The sequence below is a fragment of the Hippoglossus hippoglossus genome, chromosome 13, assembly GCF_009819705.1.
Source record: "Hippoglossus hippoglossus isolate fHipHip1 chromosome 13, fHipHip1.pri, whole genome shotgun sequence".
Classification (NCBI taxonomy): Eukaryota; Metazoa; Chordata; class Actinopteri; order Pleuronectiformes; family Pleuronectidae; genus Hippoglossus; species Hippoglossus hippoglossus.
In genome coordinates, this window is record NC_047163.1 from 26,709,970 (window position 1) to 26,732,175 (window position 22,206).

At 39.0% G+C, this 22,206-nt stretch overlaps 1 protein-coding gene across 6 annotated transcripts in view; it reads right to left on the reverse strand.

The window, feature by feature from the left end:
* The window catches only part of LOC117772721 (chloride channel protein 2-like), a 151,905-nt gene that overhangs the window by 42,734 nt on the left and 86,965 nt on the right, over nt 1–22,206 (reverse strand). For 3 of the 6 annotated variants that reach the window (XM_034604079.1, XM_034604080.1, XM_034604084.1), the window contains exons 8-14: nt 20,939–20,962; nt 19,674–19,752; nt 18,946–19,071; nt 17,295–17,379; nt 13,655–13,756; nt 11,776–11,860; nt 9,999–10,154 (exon numbers count right to left, since the gene is read on the reverse strand). In XM_034604079.1, coding sequence (XP_034459970.1) covers nt 9,999–10,154; nt 11,776–11,860; nt 13,655–13,756; nt 17,295–17,379; nt 18,946–19,071; nt 19,674–19,752; nt 20,939–20,962 — 657 coding nt within the window. The remainder of the gene's footprint in view (nt 1–9,998; nt 10,155–11,775; nt 11,861–13,654; nt 13,757–17,294; nt 17,380–18,945; nt 19,072–19,673; nt 19,753–20,938; nt 20,963–22,206) is intronic. The other 3 variants (XM_034604085.1, XM_034604082.1, XM_034604083.1) reach the window with 1 other exon arrangement.

A 22,206-nucleotide genomic window follows, 5' to 3' on the forward strand; every position in this document is an offset into this window, starting at 1 on the left:
ACTCATCGGTTTAGGCATTTGTTCTTAATGGCCCAGGAAAGTGACAAGCGCTCGGTAGTCAGTGGGGGCGGGACAGTGTGCCTTCAGTCTGTGGAGCGCAGGTTACTTTGATCATTTAATTATTTCGTTTCGCCACATGGACTGACACAGACACTTGATCTCCGTCAAGGCAAAAATATTCATAAAATCAATTCCCATTTGGGAGTTTATCAAAGCAAAATGCTTGTTTTGTTGAGGAGGACTCACTAATGACAATGAATAATTCTGAAGTAGCTCTGGAGCATTAACACAGGACATGAGAACATATTATTACAGGCAAACAGGCAGGTTTACGCTGCGCAAGTTGAAATAATGAAATTAAAGCAACAGGGTTGGAGCTGAATAACAGAAAAAAAAGAAATTATGCTAATTTGTGAACTATTATATGCACATGCAAGTTGAAAGAAGTACTGCACTGAGTGGGCAACAAAAAAAATGAATCGTTGACTATTCTAAAAGTCGATTACATATTTAAGTTTAAAAATTGCAAATATTCTTTGGCTCCAGCTTCTAACCTATGATGACAGGCTGCTTTTTAATTTCTTGTGTAATTGTGAACTGATTATCTTTGGGTTTTGAACTGAAGGTGTCCTGCATGAATCCAGACCACTAAATTTCATCCCACACGTCAAATAGGTTTAGTGTTGTCTGACTGGAAAACAACTGACAGCAAGTCTGTAGGTGGCTACCGAGCTGAATGACAGAGATGGTGATGAGGTGAATGCGGCTGTTTAAGTTGTTGAAAGTCAATTTACTGCCATAACTCTTCATCAGTGTATAGATTTGATCACAGTGAAACATGTCAGGCTAACTGCTCCAAGCAATCGTTACAACAGATGAAGGACAGATAGATCAACACTGATTGGCTAGTGCCAAAACAACAAGTTATCAACTCATTTTAACACAGTGTCAGTCTGACTGGATGAATTTAGCCTAATCATCAGTGTAGACTCATTAAGATTTTTCTAGTTTTTCTTCAATCAACAATACAAAGATCATTTTAGGTGATTTTACCAGATCTATTTTACCTTCAAAGTTCGGGCTACACAAACCCTTGCACATGGAGCACCGTGTTTGTTAGGCAAAGGGACAACAAGTAGAAACTTGGTGATGATTGCTGTTCGCAAGCATTAAATAAGAGGTACATATTAGAGTATTGTACAAGCCATTACGCAAACCTCATCGATGTAATAATCCCATGGTTTCAAATAGACTTTTTAATTACACTCATTGCTTCATCTCTCTCCATCCTTCCATCCCTCCCTTTCTCTTATTCTCCTCCCCCTCCCTCTGCTCGGTCTATAGTTAGCTGTAATTAAGCCCGGCTGCCATGGTGAAGTAATGGATCTCCTTCTGTAACCTTACACTGCCGCCGTTTTCACACTCCGCACTGCGCATAGACGCACACACTCAGGCGTAGGTGTTCACACGCTCATACACACACACACACATTCACACACACACACACATTCACACACACAGACTCAGTGAAGAGAATCAGAGCTGAACGCAGCCGGGTGCCAGGGAGTAACAGACACACAACCAGTTGAATACACTCACACAAAAAGCCTTGAGATAAAATGAGACAGCAGCTGGAATAATTCCTTAGACTTCTCTTGAATTGTCTTTCCCTTCTGCTCTTATTCCGTCTGTCTCCTAGACAGTGCAACATCAGTAAGACCTAGAAAAGGTTTAAAGGATCCGGAAACTCATAATATAGGCTTAACTTTATTACAGAGGCTGTGAACTCTGAGTGTCTCTCTGTGTGTGTGTGTGTGTGTGTGTGTGTGTGTGTGTGTGTGTGTGTGTGTGTGTGTGTGTGTGTGTGTGTGTGTGTGTGTGTGTGTGTCTTCCCCGGTGTATCTGTGGGACATCACATCAAAAACACAGTGAACAAATGGACAAAAATCCATTCCTAAATGTACCGTTACTTCATTAACTCCCCAGTTACTGAAACCAGCTGTTGACCTATAGCTTCCCACACGATAATAAATCATGAGCGTGTGTAATGATGGTCTAAGCAAGTTATAAAAATGCGTGGACAAAAATGTATTGTTTGTTTATCTGGTAAAGGAAACACTACAACGATAAGGAACTTGTTCAAATGGGTGTAATATATCATTTTTAACATGATTATAAAGTATACAGATTTACTGTCATAACATTGTCAGACTTAGGGAAGATGAATTAAAAACAACTTAGTAATGTATTTCATTATAATTAAAATATTGATTAGTGTTAATGTATATGATTGTTTTCTGCTATTCACCACAGTCCACATTTACTATTGTACAAGCTGAAAAGGAAAAAAAATATCAATTACAAAGCATAGAAGATATCAACATAAGGTATAGATATTTTAGCCTATACCCAATCAGAGCAATGAAACGTGTGAAGTAACACAGAGTGACAGAAAAATGTATAAAACTTCAAGAGCAGTTTGTTCTTCTTTATGGAAATTATCCAGTTTGTTTGATACAGTCTCCAAGGTGACAGACCTCTCTACTAAGCAACAGCCATCATAGTTTTTAACGAAAAGGCTTCAACCGCACTCCCATTTGCGTTCCACTGTTAGTCACTGGCTCAAACCTGCCCCAGTTTAGATAAGAGGTAGTGATTGGCCAGACCAGTTATATGACTGATTGAGGTTTATCTGAATGGGAGGGGGCCAGACCCATCAGTGAGAGAGAATAAACTCCCTTTGATTTCATTTTTATTTTCTTTAAACCAATCATAGACTAGACATAACATTAAATACTTGACCCTATAACCACAGTTAGCCTCTATAGATATAAAGCAATGGACATATTGGCCATATAAATGTGTTAAACAAAACATTTTATATATATATATATATATTATTTATAGAGATGTACAAACCCTACAGGACAACTCTACACATAAGGATGAGGTCTCCAAAGTGAATGAATCCGAAAACTCCATATACATGTATGAGGTGCTTGTCAGAAACTGGAACATGTTAAAGTGTTTCTGTTGCCTCTACTGTCAGGGCTAATTTTTAATGTCACTATAACCAATTAGACAGTGCAGGTTTCATCTTCAACATGTATTTAAATGTATTTTGTCAGACCACGGTGTGATAATACACTGGTAATTATTTATAAGCGACTCATTGCAGCACAGGAAAATATGTAAATAAGAATAAATAATTTGTAATTTTGGCTGTATTAAAAACTGATATCTGTATTATGGGCTCTGATATATGCAGATGACAGTGTACTCTGAACCAGCTGCTTGTTTACCCATAATAACACAGTCACACTCATAAACACTTGAACACAGCTGAGTGTGACAGGATGGCGGCTGCTGTTGTTTCTACTCTGTCCTTATGACACAGGTCCCTGGCAACCACACTGATGCAATCACTGTCTGTGAAGTTACAGATGGCTCAGGGTTGCTAAGGAGATAGACTAAAGACACAAACGTGTACTAATGCTGCTTCAAGTCTTCAAGAAAGACTCAATAACACAATGCACTTTTATGTATAAATTTAAAATCTGATCTTTTACTACTTCTCTGGAAATGTTAACTGCAAAATGTCCTTACAGTATTAAAAGTAAATGCTCACACTGACTTCCCACTTTCAGGCTATTGTATTATTATAGTATATACTGTAGTCATTACAGTACATAAAGTACATTCTTTTCCTACACATTTAAATGTAAGAAGCATGTATACATGTATCTGTTCATTCTGAAATTCAATACTTACACTGCTATGTAGTTTAGTCCATTAAGCATCATGTTTGAGAAGTATTTCCTTTATAAAATCTGCAAAGTGACTATGGCTACATTTCTTCATTTGAAAAAAGGAATGCAGCCTTTCCATTGTATTCAGATTTTACAGTTTGTAAGTAGTAGGAGCAGTGAAAACACATATTTCATATTTTAATAGATCTTTCTAATTTTACACTGTTTGTTAAAGCTAGTAAATGTGTGAGCCTATAAGGAATTATATGCAAAAAGATGGAGAAATTAATGGCATTGGTTGACCTTATATTTGTGTGTTTGTGTTGGCTGAATGGGAAATGTATTATCGTCATGCTGACTCTGTATACTCTACAACCATCATATACATAGAAAAACCACACACAGTTTAGCATCATGATAATACAATGGTCCATATACAATAAACCACAGTATATAACCAACTACAGCATTTTGAGCCCAGAGAGAAAACTGCTTGACCATTAGTGTAACTGGAAAAAAGTATTGCATCAGTCTCAGTTCATCTACCTGACAGAATCAGCATGATGTGATATAATTTAATAAGTGTATATAACCTGATCCTGCTGAAACCCCTGCTATTCTCTACAAGGCCTTAAAGCTTGATTCTACAGAGCACCATTCAAAACTGACAAAGTACGATTGTGATTGTGATCTTTGTCCTTTTTTTGGACGAGACACATTAGCATTTCCGGACAGATTTCCATGGCCTTTATTTGCTCTACTACTATTTATATCCTCCTAGCTCTTGCTCTATTCAATTCTTCGCGGCAGCAATGACTCACTTTGCCCTGGAGGAATCATTAATTTTTCATCTAATATAATCTAATATAATCTACTAAGAGTAGATTTCACTGAGGTAGTGCACGAGCATCAAAATATATTAGGATCTGTGACTGCCAGCTGAAAGGACAATTTGATAAACCGTCAGAAGAAGCAGAAACATGTCAATGCCTGATTGGGTTGTTGGTTTCCAAACCAACACATTTAATAAAAAAGAAAGAAAATCAACATGGAAAAATCCTGCATTAAAATATAATTAAAATTGTCTTTATAACCCACATTAAATTTGACAGATGCTTTAATGAGACTTACAGTGTAAGTTATAGAGCTGCTTCGGGGCTGAACTATTCTAGAAGAAAAAATTTAAATCAGGCAAGTCATGTGACCGAGATTTAATCAGAAGACATGATAGGAAATTCATGTGCTGAGCGAAAACATCTTTAGTAGATTTTAGGCATGACTTGAGACCTGGTTCTGTTTGGTTCAAAACTGATTCAGACTAAAGATTCACCCTGCGAGTATTCAAAGTTACATCTGGCATATTATGGTCTAATTTAACAGCAACAATATTGCATTTTTTTGTTAATAAAACGTGGCTGTAATTTACTTTATGTGCAAACAAATTAAAATTTAGTGCCCGTGCTTGGTCTAATAACTAGATCTAGACGTCAAGTACTTACACAATATGTATCAACTCTGATACAAAAAAAACATCGTAGTAAATAGAGACGATGGCCAATATGAAGCTCAATTAGGAAGTGATTTGAAGGAAGACAATTCTATTAATCATGCTGCCTCCAAATTTATTAATCGCTCCCCCAACTCTCTTGTTAAGAAAACTATCCCTCCAGAATATTAAGATACTGATGTCAGATGTTAATACTGACTGTCAGAATGACAAAGGAAGAAGCTGCTACTTCCAAAGCTGGATTTATATTTTTCTGTGTTGGCGGGTTAGAGGGTTCCAGCTCCTGTGGCTTTACTGACTTCTATCAGTTAAATGTAACACAACTATCTCAACCTATTATGATTCATCCTGATTAATTGTTGCTGATCATATTTTAACATTTTGGTTTTAGAAATTTGCTAAAAGTGGTGTAAAAATAAAGAAACTAAATAGAGAAAACCACAAAAACACTAGAGGATGAAGTCAGGTATAGAAGGGAGAAGTGAAGGATACTCAGGTCGAGTTATGACGCAGGATCCAGGACATTTATACTCTATTTCATTTTGTCAGTCATCTGGGAGCCCTCTGTGTGTGTATCACAGTCAGAGGGCAGTCTATCGCCTGGGGGCCTCAAGGGACCCTCAGGGGCCCCTTTTCTATTCCCACTCCAATTACACTACAGCCAGCTCTGTCACTCCTACACACACGCACGTACGCACCTGTATTAATAAACACATTCCTCACTAAAAGCTGTTGATGTGCCTAATTGCACACCACTAAAAATAGCATTTAACTACAGCACATGGTAAATTACTTCCTGTGTGGGATTTCAAGTGTGCAATAAAAAGCTACAAATACACATACAATTTCAGCACCGGTGCAGTGAACTTTACAAAGAAACACATTTCAGCAGTTGTTGTGCGCATAGTTCTTCTGTTTACAAAAACTCATGTAATTAAAGTTTTTATAGCAGCTGTATTTGCTGACCTGTCGTCAGCAGCTCAGCGCTCAACGCACCTTTACTTTCAAAAGGTTTTACAGCTGGAACGAGAGCCTTCGTCAAATTCCGGCATGAAAAGGAGCGACAAGACAAGATGGCTGTCACGTCGGATGAAAGAACCATTCATTACCAAGAAGGAAAGGGAGAGAGCGCAATCGTCCCTTTGAAAATCACCAGGCTGAATCCAGCAAAACCAAAGGCTGTAATTAGACAAGAGCCATTACAGCCTGACTTTGAATGCTGTGTGCGTGTGTGTGTGTGTGTGTTATATATGAGATTCTGGGCTATGTGTGTGTACGTGAGAGAGAAAGAGAGGACTCGAGTCAGCGCATGCACATAGCTGTGGAGAGCAGCTTGATGAGACTTGTGCAGGTGGGTGATTAAAGTTAGAAATTTGTGTGTATATGCGTGTGTTTGTCCTGAATGTGTCTCACCTGTATGTCACATAAACCTTTATGTAATCTATCTGTCTTTTGTAACTCTATACATGCATGCAGACGCACACACGGAGCACAGAGGGATGACGCTGAGAGCCATTAGATCACTTCTCTAAAGGACATAAGGAACACACACGCACACACACAAACACAAAAGGTCAGCATGTTCTCATAATTTCATCATTCTGTGGTGCTGAATTTATTAAGTCATTTTTTTAATTTTTCGAGGTTAATGACAAGACGTTCTCTGCTGAGCTGCTCAGAAACGATGTCAAAGACAGTGAAATCAGTTGATGTCATTCCGACAGTACACACTGTCACACTCTCCGTTTCTGTGCTTACATAACTTTTTAACTGGGAGTGTGGTGGTGGGAAGTGGTGGAAGCTTGTTTCAGTATTTTTTTAACCACACTTTAACCCTCGCTGGTTGCTTCTCAGTACTTCAGCTCAACCTTCTGAACCTGTGGATGGATCTGTGTCATTTGTTGTTACATAATGTGTAGTGAACTACTTCATCAATCTTTCAGAAACTTTTCAGTTGATATTATGATTGCTAATGCGTTTACAATCCTTTCCTAATCAACAAACATTTCTGTATAACTGCAGTTGATTTCAGTTTAGTTTTGCTGTAAATGAACTCATTTCAATGTCAGAGACAGTAAGAGATTTAGGTTGTGCCTGATATCACTCACGTTCTCACTGTACAGTTAGTTCCATGTAGAGGAGTATACAGTAGGTATGTCTTTGTTGTTGTACAATTAACATATCAATATTGGACATATTATACTGAGAGTATTTTCACTTGAGAATAAATGGAAAAGAACAGAAAGCTGTTGCAGATAAATATTTTCTATCAAGGCTTTTCTGTTTGTTGCTGCTTCTATAGCATCACACCTGAGGCTTTTATTCTTTTTATTCATACATGTTTTCTCATCATACTGTTCTCTTTCTCCTTTCATCTGTCGGCCATTTGTCTTTCATTCAGCTCGATACATGCTGGTATATATTGCTCAGTTAGTGACCATCGATTGTACACTACTTTTAACTATGCATTGTGGGATACAATAAGTCCACTATATATGGTATAAAGAAGAGATTTCAGACACAGCCTTAGTTTAATACCTGTACTTCAACATAACTTCATTACCTCATAGACATACACAAGCAGATAATCACATAACCCCACATCTTTCTAGAATATTTCTATATCCAATTATGCTATATCCATCCATTTGCAATTCTGCAGATTCTTTGCTGTTTGCACTTTCCTTGCTCCTTGAAGTCCAGTGCTCGCTCGCTCTCACACATGCTCTCACACACTCGCTCACACACGCGCTCACACACGCGCACGCACACACACACACACACACACACTCACACACTCACAGAAAGGGAGGTAGATTTACAACCTTTGTTTTTGTATTTGGAGAGGATATTTCATTTCAGCTGAACAGAGGCGGCCAAATAAATAAAAGGTTACATAAAAAGTCATTCTAATCACAACACAAGCAGCACTCTCCTCCACAAGAGAAAAATGAATATCAAAACTATTCAGCTTTTTTTTTTTTTCTTTCTCTGAGGCCAAGAGTGCGGTGGCTTGATTCCAGTACCTAAAGCAAAGTGGCTGAGTTTCCGTCCTCACAGAGACCCAGAGGAGTTGAGCCAGCTCCTGATGCCTCCTCACTGCACATCCACCTTCCTCTCATTCCCATCTTACCTCGGCAAAAATTAAATCAGCTGGGATCCAAATTGTTTACATGGGTGCTTTTTTCTGTCGAACCGACCTCAGGTATACAGTACTTATCCCATTCTCAACAAGCAGAGGTCCTCAGGTAAAGACATTGTTTCTAAGGTGATTTCTAACATTTTTGCTTTTTCCCTTACAAATAAACATGATGAGATAACAACCAGTTGTTATCCTTACTGAATTTTGAATAGATCTTCTGTGCTGCACTTTAAGCTTGACTGTACTCCTTTAACCCCTCAATGTAGTTTCTATGACTCTGCACATTGTCTCCTTGCCTCAGCTCAACTCCATCAACAACTACGAAGCTTGTCGACGGCTGCTTTTCCCCTAAATGGTTTGCACAAAATGTTCTAAATAATATAACGTTATTATGTTAATAATGTTGGATTCAGGGACAACAGACAGTCTCAGAGTTCCTGATACTTTAATGCAAGTACATTTACTTTCCCTATGCAACCTCAACTTTGAAGTAAAAATAAATGGTCTGTGATCCATATGCAGAGCAGCAATTTATTGAACCAGAATCCTTTCAAATCCCCCCCATCGACTCTAATTAGGTTTGGTTGTCAACATAACAGCTGTGGACCACTTACTTTTACACTTAATTCTTAACGAGGTAGACCCATAAGGTTAAAATAACAACATATTTAAAAGTTTAAGTGAGGAGATTCTTGTAGAATGAAGGAGAGCGGTGTTACAGAGTGATGTTTGTTTTCCCTAACAAACATCACTCTGTAACACAGACTTTTATGATTTAGCCACAGTGGATGCACAAAGGTTACTCGTCATATTTGAAATTTTAAGCAAAGACAGCAAGAAACCTGTTTGCAATTAAAGAACAAAAAGGAGAGATAAGAGAGATAACTTCTTAAAAGAAGTGTATTATGAAACTGAAATGATATTGTAGCCACTAACTGCTTGCTGATGGGACTTTTCAGTCATGACGTAGCCTGCGCTGATTCATCGATCCTGTCACATGACCTTCTTTGGAAGAAAACTACTACCATTAGCCTCGGCTACAAGTGTAGAACGCGACATGAATATAAGCAGTTACAGCTTTGCTGTCAGCTTTTGTGCAGTTAAAATCTGCATTTTACAATGTTACAACTGTTTACATGTGTAGGAGGCAAACTACTATTTGAGTGACCTGCGACATTTCCTGTCTAGTGGAACGCACATCATTTCCTGTTTATACCGGCACACACATGCCCAGTGTACGCAAGTGGTCACATGATATTCATTTTCAGGCATGTTAATATGAATGGGGATTAAAACTGATACAGAGCCAAAATGCTTGTGTGGACTGAGTTTGTTTTAGTTTGAAAACACAGTAGTATGGATGTAGCCGGAACCACTGATCTTCTGATTATTAGATGACCACAGATACCACCGTGGGATTGGCTCCAATACATTCAAATGAGCCTGAATAAAAAGGGCCAACACTTATGTAGCACTGGTCTATGTATGTTTCTATGTAGTTACACAATTTTTGTATACCTTTGTATTATTAACTGACATGAAATAGCCTCAAATATAAAGTAAAACTTCACCATCTTTTCTGACTGATTGTTTCACCTACCTTCATGACGATGAAGAGGACAAGGGTGACGAAGACGTTGACCTGCGGGTGTTTCCAGGCTTGGGAGTGTCCAATGTAGTCAAACTCCTCAGCAATGCCCTGTTTGGCCCACGTGCGGTTGTCCAGTAAAGTCACCAGAGACTCCTTCTGCGTGAGCTACAGGCCACAGGAAATGACATCATCAAAACAGAGCCACAGGGGACGGAAGTTCTGCAGCTGCATTTGTTGCAATTAGCTTATTTTACTTTAGAACACATGTTATTTGAGTGAGTGGGATTATTGCTTAGCTGATATTGACTTGAACGTGACCTTGACTCTTACATTTGTTACAGCATTTTGTAATTTAAAGATAGATTACATTACTACTGGTCCACAATGTTAAGTGATGCGGAACTTTCAAAGTTAAAAGTAAATATATGATGACATCATTTATATTCAATGATTTGTGATGTAAAGGTTTTTTTTATTGTCTTTTAATGTAGTAAATGTGCTTTGGCACCACTTGTGAATGTCATGCCAATAAAGCTTAGTGAAAGCTGTGGAGTGACATGGAACTTTCAGAGATTTGGTCCTAGAGAAAAAATGTACAGTTATAGAATGTGAGGTGACAATTGTAGAGTAGTACATGGGGCTTCTGTCGTGCTGGGTGACCCAGATCTATTGTACAATACTGTAATACAGCTGTCATTAGAGCTGCATAATGGAGCTTCATTCCAACTTCATATGCAAATACTGTATGTTCAGCAAGGGGTTCAAACCTGTTAGTGAGCCCTTTACTCCGCTCTACCCAAGAAGTTGTAGTAAATATGTGCTTTTCACTTTTCTTTGGTGCATTCAACTCCAAGTGTCAATAATACTACTCTGAAATTAAACGCACAAGTCTACAGTTTGTCAGTGCAGGAGATGTTGCTCTGAAAGTCTGTTAACAGACATCACTGGAAACTTAATACAGCAGACAGAGCGCATAAAGGGTCAAAATCCTCTACAGCTCAGTTTAATGGTGGAACAGCTGTAGACACGGCCAGTGACCACTGCGGAAGAAATGATGATTGGGGAGTGGGAGAGTAAGACGGTGGAGGGATTTGAGATGCTGCTCTGTGGAGTGGAGCTTTAAGGGGAGTGGGTCAGTGTAGGTGGATTCAGAGCTTCAGAAGCCTGACTCACCCTCTCAAAGGGAGCGGAGACAGAGGGACATGGTGCACAAGTGTGTGTGCGTGTGTGTGTGTGTGTGTGTGTGTGTGTGTGTGTGTGTGTGTGTGTGTGTGTGTGTGTGTGTGTGTGTGTGTGTGTGTGTGTGTGTGTGTGTGTAAGGTCTGAGAGAACAGAAGACTACAATCTTTTTCTAACTCTGATAATTAGACAGATGAAATGAGTGTTATTGGAAATAAGTCACACACACATGGTTATGAGTCAACCCAGGAGCATAGGACAATGTGCTCGTCTCCGTCGTAAGCAAACGATGACGCATACAACAACACTCATGAGAACATTCTAACCTGCGACATGAGTATTAAAAAAATAAATCACACACTGACATAACTGATAATCAGGATGTTGTGAAACAATATAATGATTTTGTGCACAGCTGCATGAAAACAGTGCAACACATATGAACATAAATCACTAATGAGGTAATAAGGTTTTGACATCCATAGCTGGTGCTGAAAGAAAAAACTTACAGCCCTGATCACTTGTTAAATTTGAACTACAGTGAAGGCTGCAGTGAGGTGTGTATTACAATAATACTGAGGTGTATTAACGGAAGTGGGGAATATACCTTTCCAGCCATAAACTGCCCAAAGCCAGGAGGAAAAGTTAGTGTGGACACAAGTAAAGTGACCAGTGCTGGATACAGCAGTCGTCTGAGAGGAGAGACGGGAAAAGAAAAGGGAGACAGTTAACACAGCAGTCATTACTGGGTCTTAAAGGTTTCAGACTTATAAGATAACGGTGATGTTCTCACTATAAACCCTCCTTTATATTTATGTCTGAGGACGTCTGTGTACCTCATATTACAAGCCCCAGCCATGTGAACATACAACTGATCACCTGTACAGAACATACTGCAACATACAACATACATACTAGGTGTTTACATCTACTTATTAAAGAAATCTCTGTCTGTATGTGGCTTCACACTTGGTACGTGTGTTGTAAAGGACCCAAGGAAGTGAAGTTTTGAATTTGGTGCAATTTGGACTTGCAATAGGTTCAATATTAATAAAGTTTGAATAAATAGGAAACCAGTGCTCTGTAGCAGCGGCGTCTGGGAATCATCAATGTAAGTGACGTTGTCGAAAAAACTGATTCTCCAGATCAGGAGTCAAGACTCATTGAACTTTGCATAAACAGAACATAAACAGAACATAAACAGAACATAAACAGAACAGCTCTTTTGGCAGCAGCGGTGCTTTTACAGCTTCAGACAGAAAAGAGCAACGAGCATCACCACAGACCAAACAAACAGTCCATTCAAAACAGGCTAGTTTAGAACAGACACTGCACTAGTATTTATCAATTCAACCTTCATTTATATGGGGTAGAATATACATTGGATAGATTGGGTATTTGGTCTCCTTTACAGCACGAGTTACCGTAGGATAATGACCTTTATAACAGCATTTGAAAATATGCTCTTCAATGGAAAAAAGGTAATTGTTTAACAAGGAGAGAAAAGGCCTTTTTAAGACTTAATGAATATAAACAGATGTTTGACCTTGCTAATAACTAACATCTCCTGAACACCTGTGTTGGTCACTTTCCACAATTTCTAAGCAAACCGTGTGCATAGTTCTCAAAAAAGAAGCAAAGACTATTTAAGGCATTTTGCTCGAGGCACTATGAATTAATCAAAGTCACTTGAGTGAAAAACCTTTGATTTTGAGCAAAACATTTTTGGTGGAGGTTGGAGAGCATCTGGAGGAAAATCAGCAAAACTTAAGTCCCTGCAAGATTTTGTCGTGGTTGTTGCTTGTTGTTGGTCAAGGTGCTCACACATCTGTAATAATGGTTTGGTTTATGCTGCCATACATTTTTCTGCTGCATGTGTATAATACATTAGCAGTGAACGTTTGTGGATATTTTTTACTTGGCCTGCAGCAAACAGTTACTGTCACTATCCATTCACCTGCCGATTAATCGTTTAATCTTTGAAATGCAAAAAAGTTGCGAAAAAGATGCACGTCTCATCTTCCCAGAGCCCAAGGATCTAACTATTTTGTATTTGTTTGTAGATGAACAACGATGTCTGGTTTACACTGATGGATGAAAAGAAAAGCTGCAAATCCTCATGCTGAAGAAGCTGTAGCTGAGATCTTTTTTTCCACATTTTTGGCTGGAAAAATGACTGAAACGATTAACTGATAATCGCAAAAGAGGATTTGCAGATTTATCATCTGTCAGCCAACAAAGTGATGAATCAACTTTGAAAATTTGACTAAAATTCAAAAAGAAAACCTGAGTTTTACTTAACTTGGAGACGCCTGACATGAAACTACGCAATGAGCCTGGTTACAAACACAGTGAATGCATCACAGTAGTGTAAAACTACTGTGATGTAGAGTAAAAAGTACTCTATATACCCTATGTATCTCAAAACTTTATTTAAGTACAGTCCAACATGTAATTAGTTACTGGCTGCAAAAGGGTATACTCACTTTTTCATGAGGAATCTGTTGATGGCCTTCTGTTTCCGGATAAACTGGACAATAAGTCGGTTCAGGTACACAAACAGTGCTCCACCAAAACCGCTGGCAATGCTGCAGAGACACACACACACACACACACACACACACACACACACACACACACACATCAGAAAGACTAGGACCAATTTTTTAACTCCATCAAGGAGGTTATGTTTTCACCTCTGTCCGTTGGTTTTGTTGGTTTTTTGTCGGCAGGATTACACAAAAACTACTGAATAGAACTGAGTTGAAGGACGGGACATGGGCCAAGATAAAACCATACATTTTTGGTGCTGATCCAAAAACATGTTTTCACTTTCTTTAATTGTGTCATTTTTTTTGTAATTTTCTCAGATTTCCCAGGAACAATGCAGGGATTATTGATGAAAAAACCTACACATGATTAGGTGGCTGATACATGTATGTTTCAGTGTGTGAAATTTGTTCCAGCTTGACTGTTGGGTCCTGGCGGAGGTGTGCGCTGTACTCAGTGCCATTATCGTTCTACCTGGCATGAACATTAACGTGTGATCAAACTGTATCTGAATAGAATAAATGCATTGAGTCTCCAAATAAACACAATACATACAAATAAAGGATTAAAAAAAGGAAGGATGAGGAATGAAAAAAAGATAGAGGAAGAAGAGAAAGTAAACAAAACACGTAGGAGGGATGTTCTGTAGATACAAAGGAAAAGAGAAACATTTAGATAATCAAAGATGTTGAAAAGGGAAACATACAGGAGTTGAAAAATGAACAGAGAATTACAGTTGAAAGCGAGAGAGAGCGAAAGAGAGAGAGAGCAGGAGAAAGAGAGCAAACAATGTGATGGGGATGTGTGGGGGAGTCGGAGACAAAGCAGGAAAGGAGGTTTACATAAGCGGCCATTCAAAAGCTCAGTGGGACTCCTCTTTATGGCTGCGAGAAGGAAAGAGAGACGACAGAGCGAGCGAGAGAATGGACTCAGACAGCTTTGCAGACAAGCTAATGCTTATAAATTTATCTAGCTGCATTATTAATTCCATCATATACCTCTGAATAAATAATGAACAGGGAGAAAAGGGGAAATCAGATGAGGAAAACACTACATGCATTTCTCGTTGTCCCTGAAAAAGGACCAAATGTCCCCTCTCTCTGTGGGGTAGTTAAAGATGATGGTTTGGAGATTGGATAAAGGTTGGAATGATGGGTCAGGGTAACGTTTGAGGCCAAGCAGGGTTAGAGGTAGGACCAGGTGGATGTGTCAGACGGACGGGTACTTGCATTAAAAGCTGTGGAGGAGGAGGCACTGAGGAAGATCAATCAGCCAGGTAAATATAAATATCAGAGCAACAAATGACTAAAAAGTCAGATATTACTGTAAAAAGAGTCAATGGTGATGTCCTCAAATTGTTTTCATTTTTTGGATTGTTTTTGTCTGAACAATAATCAATATACAAAGAAGCTAAATGAGAAATGCAGCATTTTAACACATTTGAGAGTCTGCAAACAGCGAATGTTCAACTTTTCATCTTTGTTTGTTTGTTAGTAGGATTACGCAAATACAGGACAGATTACCACAAAACTCAGTGGCATGGGTCAGGGAAGAACCCATCAAGGTTCCGTGCTGATCTGGACAGTTCTTTGTCAGCTTCTTTAACATTGCATTTAACAGTCATTTTTTGACATTTTCATAGAAAACATGATCTTCAATTCAAGTTCTAATTATCAACAAAGACAATATTGAACATATCATTCAAACATTTATCCTGGAGTCCAGCCAGTGACACATGACTGGAGGTGGGAGTTAGAGTTAATCTGACCAATACAAATTTAAAAGACTAAAGCACGGTCATCTCAAAGACTCAGGTCAACAAACTCTATACACAGAGAGAATTTAGTTCTATGGCTTCTTTCTCTAGAAGTGGGCATCCAGCTAAGATGAGTCCAAAGGCACAAAGCAGAATGATCAGTAACAGCTATAGGCTTAAAGGAATCATTGGAGGTGATTAACATCTCTGTTCATGATGCAGCAGGACAATGACTTTAAACACCAGCGTAAACCTATAGAACGACAGTCAGAGCTGAGACTTTAACTCAACAGAGATGTTGTGGAAACCTGAGGATCACTGTTCACAGCAAACATAATTTCTGAACTGAAGGAGTTCTGTAAGAAGACTGGGCCAAAATTCCTCCTGAATGTTGTGCAGATACCAGTCATACAGTTATTCAATGAAAAGGATTGTCTTTTTTCTTACACCATCAACGTGAATGTTGGATGGGCGTATTCAATAAGGACATGAAGGATTATTGTTCATTAAAATAAGAACATTGTCTTTGTCGACATTTGTGACTTACAAGAGCATCCGAACATATGTTAAGGCCTCACACATCTTCATGAATCATGTAGTGCTCTAGCCTCCTCCTTGTCTCAGGGATCCTCACGTTGAATGCCTGCAGGTGTTAACACTATGGAGAATAGTGTGTGACTCTTCAAAGACATGCCCTTGGAAGCATCCTACGCAGAACAAACTCTTTGTGGCCTAGTTGACTGAGACACTGACCGACTTTACCCGCTTGACAGCTATTGGCAAGGGAAGATGGAAACCACACTGATGCAGCGGTGCATACTCTCACACACACACAAACACACACAGCACATGGTAGCACAGCATTAAACTGGGGCTAAGTGCTCTGTTGCCTTCTGGAGGGAGTGTTAATTGTACTGTATGTGCAAGTCCTTGATGCAGCAGTGGGTGTTACCACCTCAGGACAAAATAAAAACACCCACAAGACGTAAAAACAAAAGAGGAGGAAGAAAAAGAAGGGAAGGGTTTTTTTCTTCTCTTGGGGAGCCTGTGCACAGTTAAACACTGGGGTGTACTTGTATCTGAGAGAGAGAGTGAAAGAGGGAGGAGAGCTCTCCCTCTCATCTCTCCACCTGCTTTCTTCTAGGAGCCCGTGGTCTCGTTCACAGCCGTGGACGAGCCCTCGGGCTACGGCAGGATAAAATAAGACGCCCCTCTGTGTGCCAGCAACTGTTTCAGGCTGAATTATCCATGTTAGGTGACTCACGCAGGCTACCCTCAAGAAACACCCTCATAAGCTGCAGTGAGCAGAGCGCCTGAATGATATCTGAATTCCTGCTGCAGTTGCAGTAAATGCGAATAGTTGTCAGAGGAACCAGATGAGCAAAAACAATGACTCACAATGTTTGAATTTATATAAGCTTTTTATGGCAATCTATTGGAAATCTGATGGAACCTCCCCCTGGTATGAATTCACACTTAAAAATGTTGGGTTCTTTCCTGACCACATCCTTCCACCAAGTCCCATAGTAATCAGTCCTCTAGTTTTATGAAATCCTACTTAATTACAGACAAACAGATAGACAGACAAATACACAAACCAAGACTAAAACAAAACCTCCTTGGCGGAGGTAATTGAAGGTTTAAAAACCATGACACTGACCAATCACAGTGCTCTGGTAGCCTAATGGTAACAGCACATGCAGCAGAACCGCAATTTACCCTTGGTTTGATTTTGGCTGAGGACCTCGGCCTCTCCAGTGCTGACTGACAAAATAAAGGTAGAAAAATGGCACAAAGCCCAATCAACAGTCAGAACTCACCCGATGACAGCAAAGGCAGGAAGTTCCTGGAGGTCAAAGGGGAAGTCCAGCCGGAAACGTGTTTTAAACAGGGCTGTGATGGTCTCTGGGGGAAGAACCAAATACAGCAGGAGTTAGGAAGGAAACTAAAACACTGTCAACACAATCATCAAAATCGCACAACTACTGGAGGTAGATGCAGGGAAGTGAACAAGTGTTAACAGCAGCTCAGGTCCCGATGGAAGGTAACGGGTGTGAAGTAAATACAACTTTCTGCTTGTTGTGGAGGTGGCATAACACAGACAGAGCAAAGTGTTGGGAAAACAGAGGGTCAGAGAAATTCTTGTGAGAGACAAAATAAAAATGTTTACAAGAGCACTGGAGATCCTGAAGCAGGGTTTTCATTGGCTGAGAGTTTTGCCTTGTGCCTGGCTACCACCATTAATGTCAGTATTACACTCGTGCTGTAAAAGAACAATCTAGTTTTTATCATTGTGAGCTTAGTGAGACAGTTGTGAGGCTTTATAACAGAGCACATCTGCCAAATGATCCCAGTCCTCCTCAGCTTTATTTTCATCATCAAGATTTGTTTAATACATTAATGATCTAAGATGCCTTCAAGTGATATTACATCTCCGGCTGTACTGTGAACATTATTAAGAAGAGAACATTAACAGTGGGCTGATCGTTGCTAATGAGTTCTGTTCAATATGACTTTTACCAAATAAATGTCAGTTATGACATTTCGTATAGACAATGAATTTTTTTTAAACAGTTAGTGTTTTCTCTTGTTTTTGCTGATGTTGCAACTTTTAGCAGCTTTTTCTAAAAAGTACCCATCTCCCTGATACAGTAGAAAATCGAATTATGTTGAATCCCTCTTTTCAACTTTATTACTTGTGTTCAAGGTGGGGTCAGCCATTTTAATCCAATACACTTTTAGTCGAATTCTGCTAATATCTCCTCACAGTCCGTTAGCTCTAAGTTCTCTGTGTGCCCTGGAAGAAATCCTGTTTAAATACACAGCTCTGGCTCTGTATTTGGTTAGCGGACCCAGCATCGATTTCCAAAGTAGAGGTCACAAACATTATATGCTAATCCTCTTTATTAGAACAATTTATAAATAAAACATGTGGAAACATCCCCTGCTACATTTTAAATGAGATAGTGTCATCATTCATCTGCCTTTTATTATGAACCGATAGGTCAGTATTGTCCCATTTGCTAATGTTGCTGGTGGCTAATTCCGACTTGTTGAGATCAGTGGTTCACCTTGGTGAGCACATGCATGGATGTGGGGGGAGGAGCCTGTGAAGGACCAGTGAAGGGAGAGGTGTATTTGTTTTTTAGTATAGAGCTGAAACCAATAAAAAGGAAGGCATTTTTGAGTTTGATGATGTAACTTGTTATAAAGTTGGTTGTTTTGTTGCCATATTCTAAAATAAACTCCCCCCGAAAAAAATTGGTATATTATTTCGATAGCTTTGAGTCTTGTATAACTTGTAACAAATATTGTGAGACACTTTAGTCGAATATAAAGAAGCAAAGACTTTGGAACGAAGCAAACCACTCATTTCAATGAGGTCGTTCACCCAAGGAAGAATGTTAAATCACTTTCCGTTACTCGCACTTCACATTAATATAATACAGTGCTGCATATAGTCCTCGTTACCTTCGTCTCTGTTCCAAACAGCCAGGACTCTGAAGATGAAGGCACTGAATGTAGCAGCAAAGAAACCTCTCCAATAGTTCCTCACCGCAAAGAATGTGGACGTTACTTCAATACTGAACAACACTCCTGTAACACACACCCACACAAACAGACTCATTATGGACCACACATGATACTTACAAAGGCCTTGATCATATATGATTAATAAAATAGTACAAAAATAAAACGTCAATTCAGACTCATGCATCGTATTGCAGTGGGTAACTTTGTCAGGAGGTGCAAAGGCAATATACGACAGTCCAAAACATAAAAACACAAACTAGGTAAAGACTATGACAACAGCATCTACACTCAGATATATTCTCAGTTGTTTTGTTCATTCTTTTTACTTTTGGTTTAGACCATGTTGTGAGATTTGTAATAGCCAGTAAGCAGAGCATGTAAGACTCTAAAGTTGACATGAGCTGATTTAATCTGTACAAAAAGCAAAGGGATATTGCCTTCACTAACAGATCCCCTCTGAAACATCACTGAAATTGCTCCATCAATTTCACTGACATAAAGTTCACCATGTGCACTGTTGTGTGAAGTTCTCTATCATTTTTAGGGTGTAGACCTTCTACGTAACGTGCCTTGAGATAATGTATATTTTGATTTGGCACTATACAAATAAAATTGAATTGAATTGAATATCATATATACATACATACACACACATGGAGACTCACCTCCAATGGGGGCAGCAAAACAGCAGCCCACTCCTACAGCACAGGCTGCTGCCAGCATCTCAATGTTCCTCGACTCATTCTGGAACACACACACACACACAAACACAAACACATGGAAGCATAAGCTTAAAAGTAAAAAAATTAAGAAGTTGACAAATAAGCTCAATTATTTTACTGTAGTTAAATTACATTAATAACTGCAGAGTTCATATAATATGAGACTCTTCCTGCAAGAGAATCATGATGACCGTGTTGTAAGAGGAGGATTTGCAGTGTGACACACAGTGGGACCGACAGAGAGGAACAAATGAAAGGACTGAGCTGCATGACTGAAGGGCAGTGACTGATCTTACCTTCATTCCTATGAGACTGGCTTCATTTAAGCAGCATGACAGTGATAAAGGGAGGTTAGTGTGTGTGTGCGTATGTGTGCTTTCCCTGTGTGACTTTATGCTCATTGGCTTATCCTGTGCTTACAAACTTATAACGTGCAACAACTCACGCTGTACTGGTGCTTGCATACACACACACACACACACACACACATTTATTTTATCATTATCCTTAATCCTGCCAACTTTTTTTTTCAACTGTTCCAGGCTGGATCCTCTCTTCTCCTAGATCATGAAATAGTAATGTTAACTTCATGAATACAAATTTGTGCCTATTGAGATTTGCAAACACGAAAAAAATGTGCTTAACAAACCAGTCTATGACACAAAGATGGTCAAGAAAATATCTTCCGTGTTTTCTATGTCCCTAAGAGAAAAATCTAAATGAGAAAACTGGCGAGTGCTTTGTAAAATCATTAATTTTGTGTTATTATTACCACCTAGGAACAAAGCAATTGGTATGAACCAATTTTTTGTGAATTCAAGTGTAGATCCCAAAGTTTCCAAAGACACCAATCATGTCAGGCTGTTCAAAAGAAAATGCACAAAAGCACAAGACAGAATACACAATATCTGGAGTCCTAAAAAACATGGGTTCCAAATATTGTTGGGTTTGTGTATACTAGTCAGTGCAAAGTAAGATACAGTAACTTCATCATAGACATTTCAGTTACAACAAGGTGATATGATAGTGCCTGACAAATGATTTTGACAAGGACAAATACAAGGATAATACTATATTTTGAAGAATGTTTCTGAGGCAAGATACTCAAATAAACATTTAGCTTAAATTTTAGATAACTTTTGAATTTATTTGACAAGACCTGAGTAGTGGGGAAGAAGGAACACGGACCGGAGATCATGCAGAATTACCTTAATCCCTATAAAACCAGGCTCCTTCAGGAAGCATGAGAATACAAAACAAAGTTCGACGAGTAAGGACAGATGAATACCACTTTTTTTTTAAACTGCTAATATTAACTGTTTAAGTGATTGTAAGACTTAACATTTCAGTCTGATTTCCACTCATGTTGTTCAATAAGTAACAAAACAGCATTTCAGTACCAAAAACTCAATAAACTAACAGTCATAGTCCTGATTTAAAAAAAACATTTGCTTCTAAATCTCTATTAAATCTGACCCAGTGAGAGCACTTCTCAAACAATGGCTCCTCCGTGTGTGTGTGTGAAGGACTCATCCTTCTTTTTTAAAAAATGGACAGCACGCTATCTAAAAGCACGCTGAAAAATAAAAAACTGGCTTTTACAGCCCACATTAGTATACTGTACTTCAAACTATGAAGAGTTACTGCTGCAGAGGTGCACACACACACACACACACACACACACACACACACACACACACACACACACACACACACACACACACACACACACACACACACACACACACACACACACACAGGCGGTAAAGAGTAACAGTGTACCTCAAGAGTGTTACTCTTTACAATAGATGATGATGATGATTATTGCAGAAAGATAAAAAGGAAGATGGGGAGATGGAAAAATAAAAGCGGTCACATTGAGCGAGAGAATAATGGAGGAGACTGAGGGACAGAAAGTGCCTAGCGAGGGTTGTAAAATAAAGCCCGTCATGACATGTAAAGTATATTGGTTTGAGCAAAATGCCAATGTGGATGTACTGCATTAGACGACAGGAAACCCTGCCAACTAAGCACAGGAGGATTTCATTTTCTCAACCTCAGCTGCAGTAAAATCAGGTGTTCATCTAAACTGTCACATTAAAACGATCTTTATCCTACTGAAGTGTTTTAGTGCTTTGATCATCATATACACACACACACACACACACACACACACACACACACACACACACACACACACACACACACACACACACACACACACACACACACACACACACACACACACACACACACACACACACACACACACACACACACACACACACCAGGCTGATAAATGATGATACAAAGGGTACAAAAATAGTGAAATTATTGACATTGCAATCACTGATTTGATGCTATGCTATCACTGTTTCTGTTTTATGTATGTTAATTTATATGTTTGTCCTGCTGTAAGTCAGGTCCGTCTTCATGGACAATAAAAGTTAATTAGCTTGTCTTTTCTAGCACATCT